Source organism: Aquila chrysaetos, chromosome 14, assembly GCF_900496995.4.
Source record: "Aquila chrysaetos chrysaetos chromosome 14, bAquChr1.4, whole genome shotgun sequence".
NCBI classification, from domain to species: domain Eukaryota; kingdom Metazoa; phylum Chordata; class Aves; order Accipitriformes; family Accipitridae; genus Aquila; species Aquila chrysaetos.
The window spans coordinates 5,580,663-5,604,541 of record NC_044017.1 but is presented as its reverse complement, the minus strand read 5'-3'; the positions used below and the strand labels follow the sequence as shown (position 1 = coordinate 5,604,541).

The 23,879-nt window shown below is 44.3% G+C and overlaps 1 protein-coding gene and 1 long non-coding RNA gene across 2 annotated transcripts in view; one reads left to right on the top strand and one right to left on the bottom strand.

The window, feature by feature from the left end:
• Positions 1-1,276: 1,276 nt before the first annotated feature.
• On the bottom strand, positions 1,277-13,862 carry LOC115350743. Its single transcript, XR_005933962.1, has 2 exons — positions 4,661-13,862; positions 1,277-3,721 (listed from the first exon to the last, which is right to left on the bottom strand). It is a non-coding gene; the product is annotated as an uncharacterized LOC115350743 (long non-coding RNA).
• A 594-nt stretch (positions 13,863-14,456) lies between these two features.
• RAP2A (RAP2A, member of RAS oncogene family) overlaps positions 14,457-23,879 on the top strand; it is a 32,190-nt gene continuing 22,767 nt past the window's right edge. The window contains exon 1 of the mRNA XM_030036593.2: positions 14,457-14,864. Coding sequence (XP_029892453.1) covers positions 14,551-14,864 — 314 coding nt within the window. The 5' untranslated portion in view covers positions 14,457-14,550. The remainder of the gene's footprint in view (positions 14,865-23,879) is intronic.

The window sequence follows — 23,879 nt, the reverse complement described above, 5'->3', positions numbered from 1 at the left end:
GAGACACGGGGCTTGGCTCGCTGTGTCTTTCCCGTGTTAGGAAAAGCCCAAGACCCTTTTTAGAGCATTTTGTACCCGTTTAGGGGTGAACTTTGCATTCGTTTTGATGACATGAAAGTAGCTGAAGGTTTACGACAATAGCAGCCTGCAGCTACGCCCGCTGGTCCGGCAAACGTCTCTGCTCCGCTCCCCGGCACCTCACAGACTGCTGCCTTCTTCCTCTGGATAAAGCTCGGATTGGCACCTTTTGCCAATCCTCAGCTCCCAAGGTTTGGGTTCATCGCTGCCTCTTTTATCTCAGGGGAAAAAGAAAATAATTACACCCCCCCCCGCCCCGATTCCTCAGGCATTTACGCTGCTAACAGTTGAGCTTGCCCACTTTTGTCCCTCTACCCACCCACTGCAGAGGGGCACGACTGCACGGGTAGAGCTGGTGCGGACCTACCGTTTAATTTGGTTTGCGCTCACACGAACAAAGCGTCTGTGTGGGTGCAAGAGGAGTGCTGCGGCGCTGCAAGAGCAGCACCTCGCCCCTTGGGTTTTAGCTTCTGGAGGACATGAACCTTGTTGCTGTTGTTCCTCTTTTTTCCACCTACTTCCATGTCGCTCCAGTGGCAAGTGAGGGGCTTGGAGGAGCAAGTTGTCGTGGTTTAACCCCAGCCGGCAACTAAGCACCGTGCAGCCGCTCACTCGCTCCCCCCAACCCAATGGGATGGGGGAGAAAATCGGGAAAAGAAGTAAGACTTGTGGGTTGAGATAAGAACGGTTTAATAGAACAGGAAAGAAGAAACTAATAATGACAATAACAACAATAATAAACTGACAATAATAATAGTAATAAAAGGACTGGAATATACAAAACGAACGATGCACAATGCCATTGCTCACCACTTGCCGACCGATGCCCAGTTAGTTCCTGAGCAGCAATCCCCCCCCAGCCAAGTCCCCCCAGTTTATATACTGGACATGACATCCCATGGTATGGAATACCCCTTCAGCCAGTTGGGGTCAGCTGTCCTGGCTGTGTCCCCTCCCAACTTCTTGTGCCCCTCCAGCCTTCTCGCTGGCTGAGCATGAGAAGCTGAAAAATCCTTGGCTTTAGACTAAACATTACTTGGCAACAACTGAAAACATCAGTGTGTTATCAACATTCTTCTCATACTGAACTCAAAACACAGCACTGTACCAGCTACTAGGAAGACAATTAACTCTATCCCAGCTGAAACCAGGACAAAAGTTTTCTTGCCCTGCCTCTTTCGGCTACTAAAAAAGTGCATTATATTTTTTTTTAGCACGGCAGTAAGGAGACTGCTGCTCTCTTCATCAGTTTCCTCATATGCAAGATGAAAATGGCAACCCCCTGGTAGGGGTTTTGCTGGGGAGAAGCGCAGAGCTGCTGAAGGCTCCCTTCTCCCCTCTGCTGCTGAAATCAAGGCGTGACACATAAGCATGGAGCCAGGACTGGACCAAAAGCATTATATATTTTGACCCTGGCAGGTTGAAAGCTCTGGTATTTATACAGTGGTCCCACAAATCCCAGAGGTCATCTCCTCGGGTCACATAAACCAACGCAGTTTTAAGATATTGGAGTTTATGCCAATTTATAGTAGCTGAGACTCCGGCTGAAGGTTTTCAAGGCTATGGAAAATACTGCAGCTAAGACTGTTCTTGCTCTTTAATTTCCTTTACATGTAGTTAAATAGATGTTTCTTTCTCTAAGCAAATGGCTGTGTAACAATATATCAGCATCAGAGACAATCCATTTCTTAGGCACTAGCTAAAATGCCAAAACAAAGGAAATAATAAAAAAGTGCAAAGAGAGTTGTAAATAGTCTGTTGAATCAAAACACGCTGCTTTGTCTTTTCTTTGTAAATAAGGGGTTTTGTGTGTGTTAACTATATTATCATCATTTTTATCTGGAGACCTATCTCATTTAGAACATAAGGAAATATTATTTCCTGCTCAAACAGGCAAGAATTAACCACTCTCTAAAAAATTCTTGATCACGACTGGCTTTAAAGAAAACTCAGTGGGGTTTGAGCCTGTTTACATACAGACACACACACAGGGAAAGAATACAGTTACGTGTACACACACACAGAGGTACTTAGATAATATATGCAAATTGAATTACCACTTTTTAAAATACAACACCAATTTTTTTTCCAGCACGGTTTTAATAATTTCAAAACTTTGCTTGGAAGAGTATTTTATGAAAAGCTAGTCCTTAACTAGAGATACGGTGGCTGACGACTTTGGTTAAGAGAATATTTCAGGGCCACAGTGACCAGTATCTTTTGCTGCTCATACCTCCCTCTGTGTAAAAAAAAAATACAAAGTTATCTGATAGAAATGTTATTTTCTCTACAGCAGGCATGGGGCATGCCAGCACAGTGGTTACACATATAGCCACAGCTAACATACATAGGCACCCACCTCACTTTCAAACGAGATGGAGCTCCGGTACCCACTGAGTATAGCTCTGCGGGGAGCGGAGTGGGGGGACGTATTTATCCCCCCCGGGGACACACACACACCAGGCTGCATCCCACACGTGCAGTTAGCCCTAAATGAACTGCAGCCATACCTACACCACAGTGGAGACATACAGGTCTAGTGCTGTTCTGGATATATCACCACCTGACACGTAGCACATTCGTTCGTGGCTGCTCTGGACCTACTACTGGCTTGGTTTCTCTTCCTCCCACGTTAAACTGCAGCTATTTTGTCTCGTAAAGAATTATTCTGGAGACCTAAATTGTTATTTTCTGGTTTTTGTTCCAAACAACTTCTAAATTACTTCAGGGACACAAATTCCCTGCTGTATCCTATTAGAGACTGTAGCCAAAAAGCTATATAGGATAAGGTTTTTCAAACACCTGAGAGGCTCAGGGGCTCCTGAACCCCCTTCCCAGGTGATGTAGGCACTGAAGGCCAAGAGCGGCGGGGTGGTACTGCAGGAGACCCCCTCCACACCAGGGCTGCGTGGAAAGAAATGACCCTTACCCTGTGCTCTCCCAGCTCAAATTTGCATCGATTTACTGCCAGCTCTCATCCAACAAGCAGATCTCATTTGCTGGGTGCTACACACGTGACGATCTCTCTGGACCACCGCTTCCCACAGTTCCTCCCTGGATACTTATGCGCTCTCCAGGTTATCTGCCGCTTGCAGATTATCTGATGCCTTCCCAGCTGAAACTACCGAGAATGGCCCATTAAAATGTTTTTAACTTAAAGGAATGACTGACATAAAGCAACGGATGAGCTGGACGGCCTCCGGCAGGTAGTGCCCGCAGACTTCTCCCTGCCTTCAGGCATCCTTGCGTCCCACTGGCGTGAGGAGCGCCGACGGGCGCCTGGACCAGCGGGAAGCCCGACGGAAAAGCACCGTGCCCGTGCGGCACCAGACCTCCACAAACCCACTTACCCCCTTAGCACGGCGCAGGCACCGCTGCATGGCTCCAGGCCCCGAACCAGCAGATTTGGAGCGAGGGCGGGGGTCCGAATACCGTGGTCCCGGGTCTTCGCTCTCTGGGTGGGTCTCCCACGGGGCTCCCATAGGTCTCTGTGGCCTCCGTGTATTTACACAGGACTCTTGCATCTTTATCCAAAGGCAGCGGTAGACACGATTCTGGACTTTTTCAGGATCTTCTTTTCTTAGATGTCAATCAGGAATTCGATTTGTAAGCAATCATCAGTAGCTTTGATGCAAGAGTACATCTGATGACACAGTGATGCAAATTTTAGGAAGCAAAAGCAAATATAAGAAAGTTATATGGTGACACGTATTATTAATTAGGCTTTTTTTATTGAACAATTAGATTTTACTAACAGCTGCCCGGATGGGATGCGGCTGTTGAGGTGAATTATGTCCCACCCCATGAAAAAGCTGAGCCATCACAATTTTTACCTAAATGATGATATTTTTTTCAGTGGGGGCATGATCAGTGGTACAGCCATGACCTGAACAGGCAGCAAGTTTTTGCAGATATGAGCTTCTCGGGGGAAAAAACCAAACCAACCACTACCTAAAGAATTAGGCGAAGCAGTGCAAATTATGCTACTCATTACTATTTCAAGTTTAGTGAGTATTTCTGTGCTATCTCTGCTAGCTGGCTGAGGTCTCCGTACTCTGCACTGCTGTCACTTTTGTGGTCACAGAGCAGATACCTCTCAGCTGTATCTGATACACACTGCTGCTGAACTTGCTAAAATCTAGTTTCTTATGTAATAACAGTAAAGGTAATAAATACTTATTGGATTAGGGAACAATCCAGCAACCAGTCACTTATTGGTGTATTACATTTGTTGGAACAGATGATGCTTATTAGATCTGATGATACAAAGCTGAGAAGGGCCTGCCAAGTACATTGAAGGACAAAATTAGAGTTAAAAATTGTCTTGACAAATTGGGAAAAAATAGTATGAAAACCATGATGTAATTCAGTGAAGACAAGTGCACAGTACTTCTCTTCGATAAGAATAATCAGCTTCAGAAAATCAGGATGAGATGCAATAAGCTGAGCAAAAGTTCTTCATGAGGGAGCTGGATGGGAGAGGTTAATTACAGATCACAAGCTTAACACAGATTAACTCTACCACGGTTTTGTTGTAAAAAGAAGTTCCAGGTTATACCAGAAAGTACAAAGAGAAGCGTACCCTCCCAAGAAGGTGAGTGAGTCCTATCTACTCAGCTCTGGGAAGGCCTCAGCTGAGGTACTGTGTCCAGTCCGGGGTGCTCTGCTTCAGGAAAAGGACACTCTAGTCAGAAAACGCCAGTGAAGATGCAAATTTGATCAGAGGTCTAGACAGTATTGCCCATGGGGCTTTTATCCTGGAGAAGACCGAGGGGAAAATCTGATTTTTTATTAAGGCTCCTAAAAGTCTGCTGAAAAGGGGACACGCAGCTTCACAATTATCGTGAACGGAACAAGGTGTAACGGGGTTAAACTACAGAAACGGCGATTCAAGTTGACTAACTTGACTCAGACTAACACGGTGCAGACAGCAACGTGCGGGAATAGGTTGCTTAGGGCCGTCATGGCCCATCCACCGCATGAGGTCTTTAGGAAGCAGCTGTGCAGATGTCCATCAGGACTGACCCTGATGCACTCAGACTGCCTCACAGGAGAGCATGACCTATGTGATCTCTTGAAATCCACTCAACAGCCTATTTTTTCTGTGGCTCTAAAGAAATTCCAGTATGTTTCAGTTGTAGCTACTCATAGCAGTGATCCTGACATTTCTAAGACGCTTCAGTGCTGTCCCTCTGCAGGGGTGGAAGTAACCCCCCTTCATGGGTGATTTCAGGAACCGAGAGCTATACCAACCAGTCAATGTTTATAGGGCTGTGATATCAGGATGTGATACAGCCAAAGAATTTGCAAATGCTGAACTTCTAATCAACGCGTTGGTGTGGTTTTTTGTACCAAGAGGTAAAAAATACCAATCACAGAAATGCAATCACAATAAAAAACCAAAATAGTGCTACTTCCTTCCTACAAGTCCTCAAACTGCAGCAATAGCCCCGCAGGCAGTGACTGAAAAAAGAGGAGCAGTAGTGTGTTGGAGCCTAAAGACTCTGTACTAACTGGATGAGAGACCGGGGGGATGATATGGTGAGTAGCTAGGGGGAAGAATAGGAATTTGGTCATCTAGTTTCCCTGTCAGAGCTAACATACATTAAGAAAGCATGGCCTTGGGGAAGAGGAGTTGTGAGGACAGTACATTAAAAAGAGAAGGAAGCCAAGAAGAAGCCACATGAGGAAGAGAAGTTTGCAGCAAATGTAGAACCAAGAATTACAACACCATGAAAAAAATGACCAAGAGATAACCCCCTTGCTGCACTGCTGCATCAAGCTCTTTCCTTAATACAGTGTTATGTATTTTTTTTCCCCCATTGCTGAATAACTGGAAGAGATCCACGTGTGAGAAAAATATTGCCTTGGAAGACGACAGGAGAACCAGAAAGAAGAAAGAAACGAGCAGACAATGACCACCTTGAGAAGACTGTCATGGAGCAGTTCTGGCAGATTGATCAGCCATCTAATGTGCCCTCTACATTCATCCCAAACCCATGAGGAAATCTGGTTGGAATCTGCCCCAGAAAAGCTATCCTGATAAAGTTGAGCTCTGTGCAGTGGGACCAGATCTATATGAAAGCTCCTGAATAATTCTGGAAAATCTAGTATTATGGATTTGTTTGGTGTGTTCCGAGCTGCTCCCAAATTGTTTTGCAAGAAATCTACCTGCAACTGTATCAGCGCTCACTGAAGTCCCAAGAGGAAATGCAAAGAGAGGCTAGAGTCAATTCTTTGTGTTATTTTCCTCAAGCAAATGAGCTGTGGTTCTTCTTTAAAGTAGCATATGCATATCTTGTGCTTGTAGGATAGGCCTCCCACTACAACACAGCTCTGAAAGTTCGCTCGAAAGCAGTAGTCACAGGGTTCCATTCATGTACAGCACTGAAGACCTAAAGAAGAGTATAAGAGCTCTGTACACCTCACAAACTCAGTTCCTTTTTGGTCTTCCCTTGCATGAATCTTTTCTCCAGGCTCAGAATGATTACTGAGCTATTTTTACTCCACCCGTAGTCACTGTTGCCAAAACTGCCAATTTTATCACAAATTTATGATATTGGGTCTTCCTAAAGCACCAGCTACTGGAATCAAGAACATGAGACTCCTAGCTTCTGTTAAAAATCCCCAAATGTTTAATGTATGAGGAAGAAGCAAAAAGAAGCAACAATATCTAAAGACTAAAAGGCAAATCCAATAGTCAATGTTGGGACACAAACCCTCATAATTTTCAGGCCTTTAATGTTTATCTTTGAGGGCCAGTGGTTAGCAACTCCTATGTTGATAAAGATCATACATAAAACTGTTGATTCTGAAGCATTTAATTAAAACTTCCTGTTCCGCTAATTAGAGGCTGGGCTCAACAAGCTCCCAGAAGTGGGAACTCCAGAAGACGACCTTCAGGTAGAAAGAGACAAGTTACTCTACAGGTGAGACCTGCCTCCCCACACCCACATCCCCAGATTACCTCCCATCTACATCTGTGCATTCACTGGGGGAGGGAGTCTGGGCCCATGCTTGAGCTGGGCACGCTTGCCCAGCTATTTGCGGATGGAGATGGGGTCAGCGTTTGCTGACAAATTGGCTGCTGAGTCTTTTTCGGGGAATCTCATGTCCCCCAGGCAGTGTCCAGCCCCCTTAAAACCTACCTCTCTGTGGTCTGCCCTTGAAACCTGCCTCTCTTCAGGGATCTTTCAGGGGTCTTTCGCTGTTTGATCTGGATACTCGGTGGAGCAATCAGCTTCACTGCCTAGAACAGATGATGTAAATCCAAACATCCAGAACAAATGCGTCTATTCAGACATGCACCAAAATGACCTACTCAGTTTTAGGACACGTACTGAATTGAACTGATCTAAGTTATGATTTGATTACACGAGAGGAAGATTAACTGCCCCCGCTTCTAAGAAAAGGCATATATACGAAATAAACATGTGAAAAGTGTATTGGAAATCTTATTTTAATTTACAGTGTAACTCATAGCAATTAAGGCGTCTTACGACTTCATTCAGTTATGAGTATTTTGCTCAAAATAACCATGTAAAAAGAAAATATTACTGTAACACTAAATTTTTATTGACACCTATGAAATCTAATGCTTGTGAAATACAAGTCCCTGATGCTTATATTCTGGTTATTAAGATGGAGGAGTTAAACTTATTTCCTTTCAAGTCTGACTCAGAAAAAAAATGGCTATGTGACTTGTGACAGATATTGCAAGACTTTTGTACCTTAATAAAAACAGACTATCATTATCTTCACTTTCTCTTAAGTCTTGTGATTGAATTGCTTTATTTTTGAACATCGTAAGGAGAAAGAAAGAGTCAAATGGAACAATAAATTAGCCGGTTTTAGTTTATTTTACTGTGTTTTTTTATATCCTGAAACTGACTTCCCCTGTTTTGAACCTACATCTGAACGACAGCTATTTACCTTAACTTTATTGGCAGATGGGTATTTCTTACAAAACTCAGATATGCAATGGAAGTTTTTCATTAAAATTAATAACATCACCAGGGTTTCCCGTTTGCTTTTATGGGAAGCAAAGAAAACTTTGTTGTGAAATGCCATAATACATTAGCAGAAGTCCACCTAAACTCCACTAAAACCAATAAAAATCAGGTCACAAGCTAAATCATACTATTTTCACTTAGATTTCTTGGTGCTTTGGGGAATGGTTCGATCAAATTTTCACTCTTAATAAAAAGAGGGGCCGGGAGCAATTATTCTTTTTAAATTTAACCACCATCTTCAGTTAAACACAACGACCTTATTACGTGACAGGGATGGCTATCTGACTGCATAAAGTAGTTAAAAAAAACCTCAGTCCTACCCCTCAACAAGTGATCCCCTTCCTTTGAACAGTTAATCTGCAATGTCAGGAAATAACATTAATGAGATGATAACAACAGAAAGCTGTCCCAATGTGCAGCACTACCAAACTGGCCATCCTCGGAAATAAACCCATGGGACTGAAGCCTTAATGTTCCTTTCTGGTTAGAAAATTAAATTATGACTGCGAGAAGACTTTGGTATGCCTACTCCTATTGTCTCCATCTCTTTCAAACTGTAAAAAAACAAAAAAACCCAAACCCTGGGGACTGAAGCACACAATTGAAAGTGGCAGGTAAGGCAATTTAATGAGTATCTATTGGTGGAGCTACAGTAATTGTGTTCACACCTGTCCTCTCTAGTTGTAAGGTAAAACTCATTAATTGAATCTTGTTCTGCGGGAATGTGATCTAGTTTGTTTTCCTTCACAACACAAAACAGTCTCCTGGGAAGCAATAGGTGGGGGTTTAAACTGTTTCAAGCTGAGGACGGCATTAACTCTGTTCCTCTTTCACGGTTGAGTCCCTGGCAGCTAGCAATTATAAAATAATTTGCATTTCTAGTCTGGATTCACTTTCTACAAATTCAGTGAGCTGAAATGGCCCAGCACAGCTGTAAGGGGGAAAAAGGCGATGTGGGTCTGGGCAGAGTGGGGGAGCTAACCCAGCAAGCAGGCAGGGTCTGCTTACACCCCTACAGAGTTGCAGAAAGTACAAGGGACCATTTCAGATTTTGGCTCCCTGACTCTAAATATGTTTAAATGAAGGCTATAAGCAACTTAAACTGAGGAGCAAAGAGCTGCCCACGCAACATTTCCAATCAGCTGGTTTAAGATCTCCCCGCTCAGCACACTCGACTTCTGGGAATCCAAGTGCTAAAGTCTCAATTTTACCAAGAATTTCCTAGCGCTTACTTCAGCTTTGTGAATTGCCTTCTCAAAACCAGGTACCAGAACTAAAGCACGGCAATGCTGATCACCGTCACACTTCCTACACTTGGTGGATCAGCTGAGCTTCAAGTCCCCATGCACCCTAGTTTACCAGCTTAGGCTGCTAAGCCCGGGATGGTACACGGACAACTCCCTAAGCTTAGAGAACTCTTAACCCCAACTAATGCTGACACCGATGACTGCAATTCATCACTGCAAATTTGGCTCTGATCTTACAATGTCTATGGAGAACTGCTATCTCACCTTTGCACACAGCACCCCTGACTTCAGTACGGTTCCACACAGACGCAAAAGTCTTCTCACTCAGAGCTCACACTAGGCTTCACCACTACAAAACAAAAGCAGACCTACTATACCTTCAAAAACAAGCACTTAGATTTCCTTAAGAACAAAAGCAAACCCAAACTGGCCTACAAGCAGTGAAGTTAATGAAACCTAGCTTCCATAACATGCTCTTCCAGTGCAGTAAGTTAAATCCCACTCCATGCCCTCCACCAGGCTGGAGACGGCGCTTGCTGCCACTGGTCGAACTCTTGGGCAATTGGAGCTGCCACCCGACCGCTGCCAGATAGGACAGAGGAGGTCCAACTTCCTTTCCCTTTACAAGTGCACTCAGACGGCTCCTGCTCTCCTCTAGAAAGCTGCTGTTTCCATGAACAAACCTGTCAAACACCTACAATTTTGCAGTCAGTAAAAAAAAAGGGACAATATTACTGCTGGGATGAAAGGGAAACTAACAGTGCGATCACCTGAAAATGCTAGGCACAGGGCACTCCAGTTAGTTGCATCCTGAATTTGATAACAACTTTATGGACAGTTCTAACAAGATAATTAATTTAGCAAGAAATATTAAAGGCTAAACACAATTTTGATCCTTAACGCTGGCTACACTGTAATGACACATGGTTAGAAGCAATCCATGTGATGACAGCACTGCATTCATCGACAGCCTGAATGTAAAAATATGACAGTAAGCAAGGACAGGAAATTACAGTTGTTCTTACTAACAGGAACTTAAAAGAGCTCTTGACCATGCAAACCAAATATACACTAGAACAATTTGCAGAGTAGACAGGCTCTATTTCACACGTTCTCTTGTGCTTCAGTGTCAGGAGACCATCATCAGCTCTCAAAGGGAGGGGGCTATGGTTTTCCCCATTTTTCGTATTGCTCCAGTTTACATCTTGCCACTGATACTGTTACTACTGAAGAATTAGCAAACCCTGGCTTTGGAATGAAAATAGATGTTAGAAGCCTTGTTCCTTTTTCATACACACACCCTAACATGTAGTCAGAGGCTACAATAGCTAGCAAAACCCACATGAAACAGTATGTTGGTTTCTGCATAAGATAAAAATTCAGTATTTATTGAGAAACTCCAGCCTATCATAAAAGTGTGGTTAGCCACAGGCTGCTGAAGTTTGAAATAAGATAGTTCGATATAAGAGATAAAAAGACTTGAGAAGTGAGCAATAAAACTGAAGCTTCTATATCCTAGGAAGCCAGCAAAAACCCAGCTGTACAGCACAGAGGGACTAGATGACTCCCGAGTGTCCTGTGAGAAGCTGCAAAGGAAGACACACTGGGAAAGCATGCTGTGGGCTGAGATATTTGCCTGGCAAGCCTTGCCCAGTTCAATCTTTTCTGGCAGGAAGTTTCTCTTCTCCCGAAATGTACTACTTTTCCCCTGCCTCCCTGTTTGGTGAAGAATAGCAGAAGTGTAAGCAACATGCATAAAAGAAAACTGGCAGCACCTAAACGGCCCCATGTTCTCCACCTCACTATAAATAACCCCACATAACTGATACTGTATTTGTTTTTAGGGCTGAGCCTCCAGCGCCTATTAGCTGAATTTTCAACATTGTCATTCTCCCCAGATGAATCAAAATCAGCTGAGGGTGAAGGCTAGAAAAACAGGGCAATGGTAAGGTGTTCAGCCTCGCAAGCGAAGTGTCTGAGATAGATCCTTGGGATCAGTCATCCATTCAAGGAATCCAGCATCTCCTCCAGTTGACCATCCTGCCTTTTCCACCCTCCATGCTCTATATACTGCCCCTCTATACTTCAGTTTTATACATGTTTCTTTATTCCGGGAACACATCACCCCACCATCATTAAGTGAAAAAAACGCTTTGCTGCCCATCAAACTCAGTAATCTATGAGAATGAACACCTGGTGTAAACCTTTCCAGTGGGAGCGTTCCTGTTACCTCTTTCTGAACCATTGCCTTCTCACTCTCATCATCATCCTCACCACGGAGCAGCAGTCGACAGCTTCTTTCTGAGAAGTATTGAACATCAGGAAATTGTTCCAGTCTCAGGATGAGTAAGAAGGGAGGCCCAAATCTCCTCCTTTCAACACAGATCACTTAAATCTATTTTGTGTGATCGCACATCATCTTCCTGTTCTGAAGCGACATACATTTTAAAGCCTGTTAGACATGTTCGCCTCTCACTGTTCTTAACAGAAGGTGAAACCCTCAGTCCTCTGAGCTAGCTCTTCGTTTTCTATCTAGAGTATAATCAGTTTAGATACATGCTCTTCTACCAATATTGTTCATTAGCTTAAATGCCTACTCGCTTGAGCTTGACTCTACCCTGCCTTACTGGTTACTCATAACCCTCCTCTGCATTTGCTTTTCCTGGGTTAATCAGACAAATATTCCTAGCGTGCTCTTGTAGATAAGCTTTGTTCTTTTCCAGTAACCCTCCTGGGTGTATTTCTGTACAAGTTTGTCTTTCCTGGCCACGGTTTATCAGAACTGGACACAGTAATGTCTCACTAGTCACCCAGAAGTTTGACTGCATGCACACCACAGTTACATTTGTTTTTTCACAACTGCGTTAAATTGGCAGATTCCTTTCATCCTTGACTAATAAACCCAGGTATTTTCCCATTACTCTGCTGGAGGGTTCCTGGATTTATACTATAAATACTTAACTAATCCATACATGTAGTATCTTGCATTTTGTGCTATTACATGTTCTTGTAGGCTCATTTCTATTACTTGAAGGTCTCAAGTCACCAACAGAAATGAGATTATTCATTGAAATTATTACTCAGTTCTGACTAGACTGACCAGGCTTTGCAACATTTACAAACGGATTCTAACAGTCTGTAAAAAATTCTGTGTATCTCTTTGGTATTGAATATATTTACATCACACAGATGCGTGGGGTTTGGGTTTTGCTTTGGTGTTTTTTGACTACACGGGCATTGCGAGAAGCCAGCGAATAATCTTCTTTCTTTTAGACAGAAGCAGCTATGGGCATCCTACTAAGATAAATTTGTTTTGAAGCTTTGCGGTTCAAAAAAAAAACCAAACCCAAAAACACAGAGGGAAAAAGCCAAAGAGAAGGCCCAAGCAAAACACCAGAAAGCTTAAAACACTGCACACGGCAAGCATTTAACCAAAAGGCTCAGACAGAGGAGTGCAAATGTGCTCCAAAACGCCAGAAACACATCTGCCACTCAAAAATTCCCAGCTAGGTTTGGAAACATGAAAACAAGTCAACAAGGAAGCAAAACTGGACTTGCCTGGAAAGCAGGCTGACACCTTAGGCCTTACTTAAGATGAAGACGTGAGAATGCAAAGGAAAGAACAGCACAATAAAAAATGCAACCCCAGGAGCGAGCTCCTTTTCTGACAGCTTTCGGAAAGTATGTGAACAGCAGACTAATGGCTCTGGCTGAACCTTAAGCCTCTAAAGGAAATAAAGTGTTCTCTCCCTGTATCAAATCATTCCAACCAGTGACGTTTGGGAAAAAAAATGAAGGGTTAAGGAGTCTGTCTCATAGTCGAAAGACAAGCATACAAATGTGAGCATCTTTCCAGAGTGATACTGGTTCCCATGAGAAACTGTTGATGTCATCTCATCAATCACCTTTATTTTTGTTGCTGTTTAGATGGAGTATTTTTCTCAAACTGTACCACCATCTTTCCCGGCCCTCTATCGCTATCAGAAGGGGATGACGAGGTAGGCACTCATTAGCAACAAACACCTAACGGCAGCCCTTGCCAGCACAGGCCAGCGTGGCGATCACAGTGGCAAAGGGAGCGCTCACAGGATCGTTGCGTTAGGCTTTATGCATCCCATGTACTTTTGTATACACGAGTGGGATTAACACGGTGGCCTCGGGCCCACCTCAGACACCTTCAGCCTCCGGACAACTGCCAGGTTTAAAACGGCAAGAACTTACCACGCCAGAGCCCCCTCCCCCAGCAACACCGGGAAGCGGAACCGGAGAGCCTACACGGGATTTTCCCCTCGGGCGGCTCGGAAAGGCCTCTCCCCCCTCCCGCCCACCTACCGGGACGCGGGAGGGGTGGGGGGCAGCGCAGGGGCCGCCGCTGCCGCCTCACCCAACAGCCCTCCACCCCCCGGTGCGACGCCAGCTCCCCCTCGGGCTACAGGCCGCTCCCGAGGCCCCGGGCGAGCGCGTCGCCGCCGGCCGACCCGGCCCGGCCCGGCCCGCCACCGAGCCCCGCCGCCGCCGCCGCGCGCCCCCTGACAGGCACTTCCGGCCGCTGAGCGCCCGCCCAACCCCCTCCTCCCATCCCGCGCTCCCATTGGCTCACCCCGCCCGCCGCGTGACCGCTGCGCGGCCGCTGGTTGGCCCTCCCGGAAGCGCGTGTGGCGGCGCTGGCCCGAAGAGGAGCGGAGTCGGGGGGGTGGGGCGGGCCGCTGTTTCCACGGTGACAGCGCCGGGAGGCTGACCCGCCGAGTCGCCGGCTGCCGTCGGCGTCACGTGGGGGCCGCCGCGCCCGCCGGTTGGCCGGGCACCCTCCGGCGGCGGAGGAGGAGGCGAGGGGAGGGGGGGGGAGGAGGGGGAGGCGCCACGTGACGAGGCGCGGCCCGCCCTCCTCCCCGCGCTCTTTCTTCCTCCTCAGCGCTGCCCGCCCCCCCGCCCCTCCGCGCGCGCCGGCCGGTTGGCTGTTGCCGTGGCGACAGGGGGAAGGAGGGGGCGTGGCCGGCGGCGCCCCACCTCGGCCGCGCCGCAGCCCGTCAGCGCGGCCCCGCCGCCGGCAGCATCCGCCGGGCGGGAGCGGAGCGGAGCGGCGGCGGCGGCGACGGGCAGGGCAGGACAGGGCGGGGAGGGGAGGGGAGGCCCGGCCCATGGCGGGGGGGTGAGGAGGGGCCGTCGAGCAGGTGCGGGTGGAGCGGGCGGTCCGCGCTGGCGGCGGCGGGAGGATGCGCGAGTACAAGGTGGTGGTGCTGGGCTCGGGCGGGGTGGGGAAGTCGGCGCTCACGGTGCAGTTCGTGACCGGCACCTTCATCGAGAAGTACGACCCCACCATCGAGGACTTCTACCGCAAGGAGATCGAGGTGGACGCCTCCCCCTCCGTCCTGGAGATCCTGGACACGGCGGGCACCGAGCAGTTCGCCTCCATGCGGGACCTCTACATCAAGAACGGGCAGGGCTTCATCCTCGTCTACAGCCTGGTCAACCAGCAGAGCTTCCAGGACATCCGACCCATGCGCGACCAGATCATCCGCGTCAAGAGGTGACTTGCCCGGCGGCCGCTCCTCCGACGGCCGCGCCCGACGCCCACCTGCGGCCCGGCCCGCCGGGGCCCGCAGGCCGCCCGTCGTGCCCGTGTCCGTGTCCCCGTCCCCCCCCCCCCGCGTCCCCTCCTCCCCGCGCCGGGCCGACCCGCAGTGCCCGGATCTCCGGCCCGGGGGGCTGCCCACGCCCTGCCCCGCCGCCCGCTCAGGTGCTGCCCCGCGGCTTCTTTTCCCTCACCCGCCTCCCTCCCGCCTTCCCCGGTAGCTTCCCTGGGCGGCAGGACAACCCCCGGTAGCGTCCCCAGCCCCCGCCGGTGCCTCGCCCGCAGCCCCGGGCTCCCTGCGGGCGGGCGGGCGGCGGAGCGGGGCGGGGGCAGGGGGATCCAGCGGTTGCCGCTGCTCGAAAACCACCACCACCACCACCCCCCCCCCGTTTCCCGGTTTGGGGTGCTCCGGCGTGTAATACGGCGGGCAGGCGGCAGTCTGTGCCACGGCTGTAACGGGGGGGGGGGGCGCGGAAAAGCAGTTCCCCGAATTACTGCGTGGGGTCAGTCCTCGAGTGTACTTTCTTAGTGGACGCGCCGCGGCCGATTCGCGAGGGTGTTTACCTGCAGCACGCATGTCTTCTTCAAAGGCAGGCAGAGATCTGCCTTTTCGGGAGACCCGCGTAGGTATTTCCGTGAACTTCCCACTCCTCTTAAAAGTGGAGAGCGCAAGCCTCTCCCTTGGCGAAGGGGTGACGGCTGGGAGCGTTAGGCCTTGTGTGTGCTTGGTGTTTCTCTTAAATTTCCCACGGTCGCGTTGCCAGCCGCTCCGCTGCGAGCGAATCCACAGCGGTGAAACACCGGTGCACACTGCCGGTTTGTTTTTATAACCGCTGTGGTGTTTAGATATGCGTCAATCACTTGGATGTCAGCAGCTGAAATGCAGCCAGTCACGCTAAAATAAGGGTAGATGCACCATTTGAAATCGTAGCAACCGTTTGAACCATAGCGTGGATGAGAAAATGCCGCTGGCCAGATCATTGCAGACAGAAATCTGTTATTGCCCGTGGAGAGAGGTTGTAATTATGTCGCAGAACTGGTTGTAGCTTTGGCTTGGACATCTGAAAGGGAAGCCCTTGTAAATAACTTAGTTGGACCACAGCTGTTGGATTTGCATCTTAATGTGGAGTGGAGCACAAAAGGTGATAATGGCTAATCATATGGTTGGGTATGGTCTGTTCACAGAAACTACCATTCCAGACCAAGGCCTGGGGAAGATGTATTTTGAGAAATTGGGGAGGAGGGTGAGCGGGGGAAAGGGGGAGGGAGGAGAAAAAGCGCTGATGTTTTCAGCGATTTGCAACTTTCTCATAGTAGGTGTTTCTTAATGTGTGTCCTAACTTTGTCACTGGAGGTTTCTAAAGACCAATGTAATGAAGTTATTGTGAATTTATTACGGAAAATGCTCACGATCCTTATCGTTCACACGTACCTTACAGAAGAATGTTTCTTCTTGAAGTAGTTAGGGTAGACTTTATTATTAACAAATGCTTTTGGTTTTCCTGTATTTAATCGGTGATATAAATTCATTTAGTCTCTGAATGCCTAGCTGTGGCTTTTGCAGCTTGCATTGTACCTCGCAACAGAGCATCTGCATTCAGACCCCAGCTGACAAGCTGTAGATAGGTGAAGCAGAATAGAAAGCAACTTGTACTTCCATAGTTACATTGACTCAGCACTGCTGAGAGTGGCTCTGAATGCTGCTGGTATTTTTCTTCTGCCCTCTCTTTTACTGCAAGACTTCAAGCTTTGGCTTTTGGTTAGGTGCTTTGTGAAAGACGTATGAGCAGTGTTTTAATCCTGAATTTCACTTATGCAAAGTAATCTAAAAGCAGCTGGAATCCTGAAAATTTTAGCAAGTCCTGAAAATTTTGAGATGTAGTTGAAAGGGATATGCTCTTGACTTGCAGTATTAAAGAGGTGTAGTTTCAGCAAGTGTACCAGATCCTTCCTTGTCAACTTACCTCATCTTATATCTGTGGGTTTTGTTGTTGTTATGTTTTGGAACTTAAGTTTGCAGGCAGTGTAAGACCTACTGTGCTCTTGGCTTAAGCTTGCATCCTTTTTTACCAGTTAAACTGGAAGAATGCATATTTACGCATATAATATGTATCTGTACAAGGACTTCTAAATTATAATTTACAGCTGCACAAATGCATTTAATACGTGTTGAGATACAAATAATCATAGTCCTGTTTGCTTAGGGATTTTGGATGAGAGACCTGCAAATGACAACTATATGCTTATATTGATACAAAACCTTGATCTAAAAATCTCTCAACTTTCTTTGTACCTGAAAACCAATTGGCCAGGTCTGTAACTGGTAGGTATCTCTGCATTTTACATGTTGTCCTTGCTTTTTTTTTTTTTTTTTTCGGATGAAGTAATCCCTGCGTTATTGCATAATTAGAGAGTAATTTTGATTACTCTCCCAAGAAGTAGAAAAGCCAGGTGAAATTCCCTCTTCAGATTAAGAGATGCATGCTTGAATCTTCTGCTTCCCTGGTCTAACCACCACATACCAGGCCAAATTAAGCTAAGGGAGTCCTTCACTCCACCTGATGAAGGTGAATTACTTTATAGGAATGAATGACATGTTCATGAATGAAAGAGAGGAAACAAGTGGACCTTTACTTAACTCTGAAGCTTAGTAGTTAGAAGAGGTTGAGATCACTCTTGCCAGTATAGTTTCTGTTCTCATTAAATGGCTATTTAATATTAAAAAATGCATAAATAGACTTAAAAACAGGACTGAAATCCAGGTCTCCCAGTTTGCAGAGAAGTCTTCTAATGGCAAAACTATAAAGTCAAGCTTCCTTGTGTAGTGTGGGAGCCTTGCATCCCTTTCAGTCATGGTGCACGGTTTTATCAAGAGGGGAGGATGCCTCCATAGCTTTTAAATGGGTAATTAAAGTTCTTGCCTGGGAAATAGTTTAAATGTAAACCATATTCTTCTTTTCAAAGTAAATAAAACATTTTTGTCTAGATCTTTCTAAGAATGAGCCGAGGTGCTTTACCTTCAGTAAGGGAGCCCTGTCAGTTCTGAGTGGATGGGTGTACCCCCAGCAGCTCTACCTAGACACAGGATGAGGAGAAGGAAGAGGTTTCAGAAGTCCTCGCTGTACGTCGGGCCAGAGTTTCCCACTGCACGGAACGCTGCCAGCGTTGGATGAAGAATCACGGTGGTACAAAATCACAGCTGCCATTCTTCCTTCTCCAGACGCTGCGTCTGACAATAGATTTTACCCGAGGAGTGGCTTGGCTATAGCTTGTGTTGTACAAAGCAGTCGTTGCTGCCATCAGCCGTTCTTGCAGCGCCTGCAGCTAGCCCTGCTTATCTGGAACTTGTGCTTCAGCATCAGTACGTGGTGGGCAGAAAACTGATGAAAGGGGATGTGGCCGAGGTGAGTGAGGCTGTGGATGCCTTGTTTTGCGGGATAAGGAGTGTAATCAGAAGGTAGGAGGACGGAGGGGTTGTGTCCTGGTGTAGGGTGGTGGGTTGTGTCCTAACGTAGGGTGGCGGGTTGTGCAGAATGAGGCCAAAGGTATAGGGTCGGTCTCTGGGTTTAGGAACTTGAGAGTGCCTCCATGCTTGCTTGAAGCTGTTATCACTGATACCGATAGCTAAGCGAACATTTGGGAGCTCCTCTTCACTCTACAATTGACTGCTTATCTGGAATGCATTGTTCCAACCTCATGATCTTAGCGTTTCAGGCACCTAGTACCAGTTTCTGGATCCCACTTGTGCCAAATAAGTCCATTAAGCCTTGTTTCTTCTGATTCCTGCAAATGCTGAGAGTTTGTACTGTTGGGAAGATGGAGTGTGCTTAAGTATAATATTTTTTTATGTGGTAGCTTTGAAGAGTACTTCTTACTTTCTGTATACAAGAAGGACAAAGAGAATCAACTGCTGCTTTACTGCCTCCTGGTGAGATATTATGCAAAATATGTTACCTGTGCGTTTGTAGGTGCTGCAAATCTAGGCCCTTCTTTCCCTCCAAAATGGATTCGCAAGCTTGGCAGCAAAGAACTGCCTGTTGTTTATGCTGCAGACAGAACTCACTGTAGTTTCAGAATGAGCTGCTTTCTGGAGAAACCTTGTATTTGTGAGAGCAAGGCTAAACTGGATGAGTGGGCCCTGATGCCAGCAAAGGTCTGCAGTGAAGGAAGAGCAGAAGCTGTCAAATGAAACAGATTGGAAGTGGTACACCCCGGTTAGATATCAAGTTTTAGAAATAAGTAGTGAGTATGCAGATTAAGCAGTGTAATTCCTTTTTTTTTTTTTTTTTTTTTTTTTTTTTTGTAGAAAAAGGAGTTAGGTAACTTCTAACACTTCTGTGTTTGTCTTTTGTGTGATTAGAAAGCTCTCTGAAGAGAATCTGCTGATACTTACCATATAATGAATTTTAATTTTGGATATGACTTTGCCAATGTTTTTCTCCCTTGAAGGTATGTTTAAACTTCATTGGGTGTATGTTCTAGGTGCTTATGTAGCCTTCAATAATGTAATTTCTCAATCTGTCCTACAAGCATTAATATATATACTTTTAGTAGAACCCCATGAAATAGAGAAGTATTATTATTTCTATTCAAGCAGAAAACTAAAGCACAGAAATAAAAAAGAACTCAAAGTTAATTCAGAGTTCTTCACTTGTGCTATCTCTAGATGTCTGACCAGTGGTTTAAAGACAGGACTGTTGTGTTCACGTTTTGGACACTAACAGATTCTGCTTAAAATAGTATTTTTGAGAAGTGCTCTATTCAAGTAGTGAAAAAAACCCTTTTCATTAATCTATTGCTTTTTCTCTAGAAAGCAAAGACCAGAAAATTTATTAATTTAGATTGTCTGAAAGTGCAGACTAAATGATGTAGGTATATTGCTATGAAGTATCACAGAAACATGTCTCCGAGTTGAGAATGTTCTTTGTGGTGGTGTTTATCATCAGGATGAAAGTCTGCCTCCCAGTCTAGGGATTCTGTGTAGTAATTTAAAACATACAAGAGATGTAATTATTGACATTTATTAATTGTGAAATCAGCATCTTGAGTCAATGATAATTGATGTATTTAGTGACTTAATGGTGATTAAGTCTGAAAAACTATACTTGAAATTACAAATTGCTCAAATGTCTAGTTTGAAAATGTTGCTTTCCAAGTACTATGAAAACTAAGTATGGTTTTTATTCAAAGACCTTAAGTCCTCGTTAAGCAAGGTTGAATTTACCAGTTTTCTGAAATTCTATGTATTTCTCATCTTTGTTTTAAGAAAATATTTTTCTAATTTGGAGAACTAGTTAGAGAATTCTTCATGAACACTGCTATGATGCATTCAACCACAAACATGGCTCCAACCTTCCAGGAAGAAATACCTAAGTGTTCAGTAGAAGTGACATTTGGAAAATCCTATTCTTTCTGAAGTACTGTATGCAAAAGCTTGACAAATCTAGGGACTTTCATAGATGATAGCTGTGTAGAGATGGTAGAAATAAGAACAGACTGAAATCCTGAAGTCTTTTTTAGCAAGAGTTCTTTTTCTTGCAATAATTTCAATGTAGTAGATTGATTGAGTACTCATCTTTACGTGAAAAAGGCAGGGCAGGTAACAAGCATTCTCTATAGGATGCCTGGCCAAGCTGTCAGCCACTCTTGTGCATCCATCAGATGAAATTTAGCACTTTATTGCAAGAACAGATTAATAGATTTTAAATCCCATCAAACACTTGTACATATTTCTGAGAAAATGTAGGAACCTGGATGGAATCCTGACACGGTGCAGACATTGGCTATTGTGTTAAAATATTTAAGTACAATAAAAGAGCTATACTGCCCTCTCTTTTTTTTTTTTCCCTCTTTTTTTTTTTTTTTTTTTTTTTTTTAAGGGGCACCTATGGATAGCTGTTTCTCAGGTGAGAACCTTATCGATTTACAAGAAGAAAATGCAAGTATTTTAAGCATCTGTACAGATATAAAGAAGTGGTAAACACAAGTAGTCAGTCGTATCAAGTTGACCCTGTGTATAACATCAGAACCTTCAGCTGTATGGCTGGCTGTTGTCTCCTATTGGGGAACTGATACATAGACTGTCCCCTAGAAAGTGTCTGTAATAGAAGGAGTACAAGTTCACAGGATACAGAACATTACTGTAAAATTTATTTGGTTTTAAACTCAAATTTTTAGTTTCTCTTTGTGCTCTTATGCATTTAAAATAACTTTACAACACTTCTTTCTGGCTCTATAGAGTTTAGATCTTTTGTGTGTGTGTGAATCTACCTTTGTTTTAATTTGAAATTAATGAACTAATTCTGTCAGGCAAAATTATAGGTTTCTTGATTTAACTGGGGAATTCATACATAGACAATCCTCTAAAAAATGTCTCTGACAGTGTGCAATTCTAAGCTATAGAACATTATTTCAAAGTTGCTTGGCTTAAACTTGGATATTTTGAGGGGCTCGTGTATCTTCAGAGCACATTACCTTTAATGTTTTCCTGTAGAAGCTTTTGAATTAAATTCTATACTTCCAGAGTTCTCTTGACTCTCCCTGCCCTGCCCCCACCCCACCCCTCACCCCCTCCCTTGAAAATGTGAAATATTCATGCTACTTTGAGTTACTTTCTGTGGAAACCATGAAAATTTGAGGTAATGCTTATAACCAGGCTCTTCTAATGTGTTTTTTTGGCTGCTTCCCTGCCCCTCCCCAGCTAATTGTTTAGGTATTCCTTTCCAAGATTTATTTATTTTTCTTCATAAGGTTAAGTGACATGATAGTTTCCATATGTGGGCACTGAAAATAAATCTTTTTATCCCCTCCTGCTTTTTAGGTATTCTTTGGACTTTTATTGAAAAAGCCAGGTAGGCAAGCTCCTTTTGTATGCATGTTTAGTTTAGATTGTGCTAGTTTAGAGGATAGCATATCTTCTTTACGATGCCCGTATCACTTAACATCATATTCTCTTTTTGGGTCTTAATTGCCGGTGTAGCTCATGTTGTTGTAGAGGTGTGTGAATAAATATGGGTAGCTACAATTGTCAAATAGTAGAACGGTATATGGCAAGACTTCTTAAATTTGTCTTCAGTTGTGCAGTGTTGTTTGATCATGTCTGTGTGGTAAAAATGCTATTTAATGTGTTAAAGACCAAATATAACAGTGACTTTAATGGCTTTCATAGTTTAGTACAATAATATAGCATTAATGCTTGGGGTTGAATGTTTTCTATCTTGCTCTTCATTAAGCTGTTTTGACACAGATTTTTGCAATGAATATTTGGAAAATTTTATCAAAAAAAAAGTCATTGCTCATTAGAATTTCTGTTTTGCTTTGAATTTGTTTTGCCTAGAGAACAATAATTCTTTAAATACTGTTTTTTATAGCCAACACAGTTGGCAGTAGCTTTAATCTTTTCTTTCAAAATAACCATGATTCTCTACTCTTCAGTTGGATGGTGTGTGGATAGAAACAAATTTTGTTGTCTGGTCATACATAAAACATTCTGGGTAACAGTATGTTTAGTTAAAACTCTTATACTAGCAGTCATACTCTTTGGACTGAAATTTCTAAAATAGACATTCTTTGGCGATTGAAAGTTTTTAGATGAAAATTTGAAATGTCTGACTAGGTGGCTTTCCCAAAAATCATTAAATCTATTCCTTTTCTAGTTTTCCCCTTAATAATTCAGTGTCAGATTTTTATTTTTTTGCACCTAAGAACAAACCTGGGGTTACTGGTTATTTAATTTCTGAAATATTGCAAGTGTTGCTCAAACATCTATTTTTTTTTTTCCTTCCTTTTTTTCTTCCTTGTAAATTGTGTAGGTGGTATGTGATGATAACGTTTTGAGAGAGAATAGGGAAGTAATTGGGACTGCAGTGCTAAGTTGTCCTGGCACGTAGTGACTTGTACGAAGATTTACGTGATTGTTAAGGTAACAAGAACTATAGCTATCTGCTTCTTCATGTTCTCTTATTCATTAGCTTCCTGCTGGTCTGTTTTTTTGAGTTTTTTTTCCCAGAGGTTTCCAATATAGGACTAGTATTCAATTTTTGCTGCACTAAGGCAAACAGTATAGTCTAGGTACAGTTTACAATGATGAGTGCAACTCGAACACTTTCTTTGTCAATGGATTGCATTTTAGCAGCTGTGTTGCCTTAAATCCTAGTCTAGACAAGAGAATTAAAGGTGTGGTATGAGCACGTTATCCTTTCTCAACATTGATGTCATGGGGCTAGCTCAATTAGTTGGTGCTGTACTCTTTAAAAATGCAATGGTGACTATTTTAATTCTTGTCTTGATTAGGCCTAGACTAGGTGAAAGATCAGGTGAAGGACAAAAAAAAGGAGTAAGCGTTTTTTAGAGTTGATTAGCTTGTTTTGACACATTGCGTGTGTCATGTACATAGAGCTTTAACAACTTTTAAAACATTGTTATTATCTTCTGCAAAAAGTCAGGGTAATGAGGCAGACATTAAAGCATTCTAAAGTTTTAGAATGTAATAGCTTAGGGTAGTGGTCTGGGGTAAAATAAAATACAACTCTTTATAGAATGGTTTGGTTCTGGTTAACAAGTAGCCACCCTAACTAAAAGATTAATAGTGTTTGAGATTCCCATGTGAGTATCTACTCAACTACAATTTAATTTGAACTGGAAATGAATTGGATAAGGGCACTGAACATAAGTGCTGTGAATGTTGTGAAGAAGAGGTTTGGTCCTGGATTTCTGATTAACTGCAAAAAAAGATGCTTTCAGGAAATAGCCACATAGATCGCCTCTGGGCTATAGGTGCGCTTGATGTGATGAGCGAGTTTTGGTAGGAGAATGTACTCTTTGGCCTCTTACTCCTAATATATTTCACGGTATAGAGGATAAGCCAGGACTGATCAACCTACTTTATCTGATTAGATCTAGCTGCAGTTTCCCACATTGCTATAACATCTTTTTAACTGCTGTGCAAAATCTTGAAACGTTTTATAAATA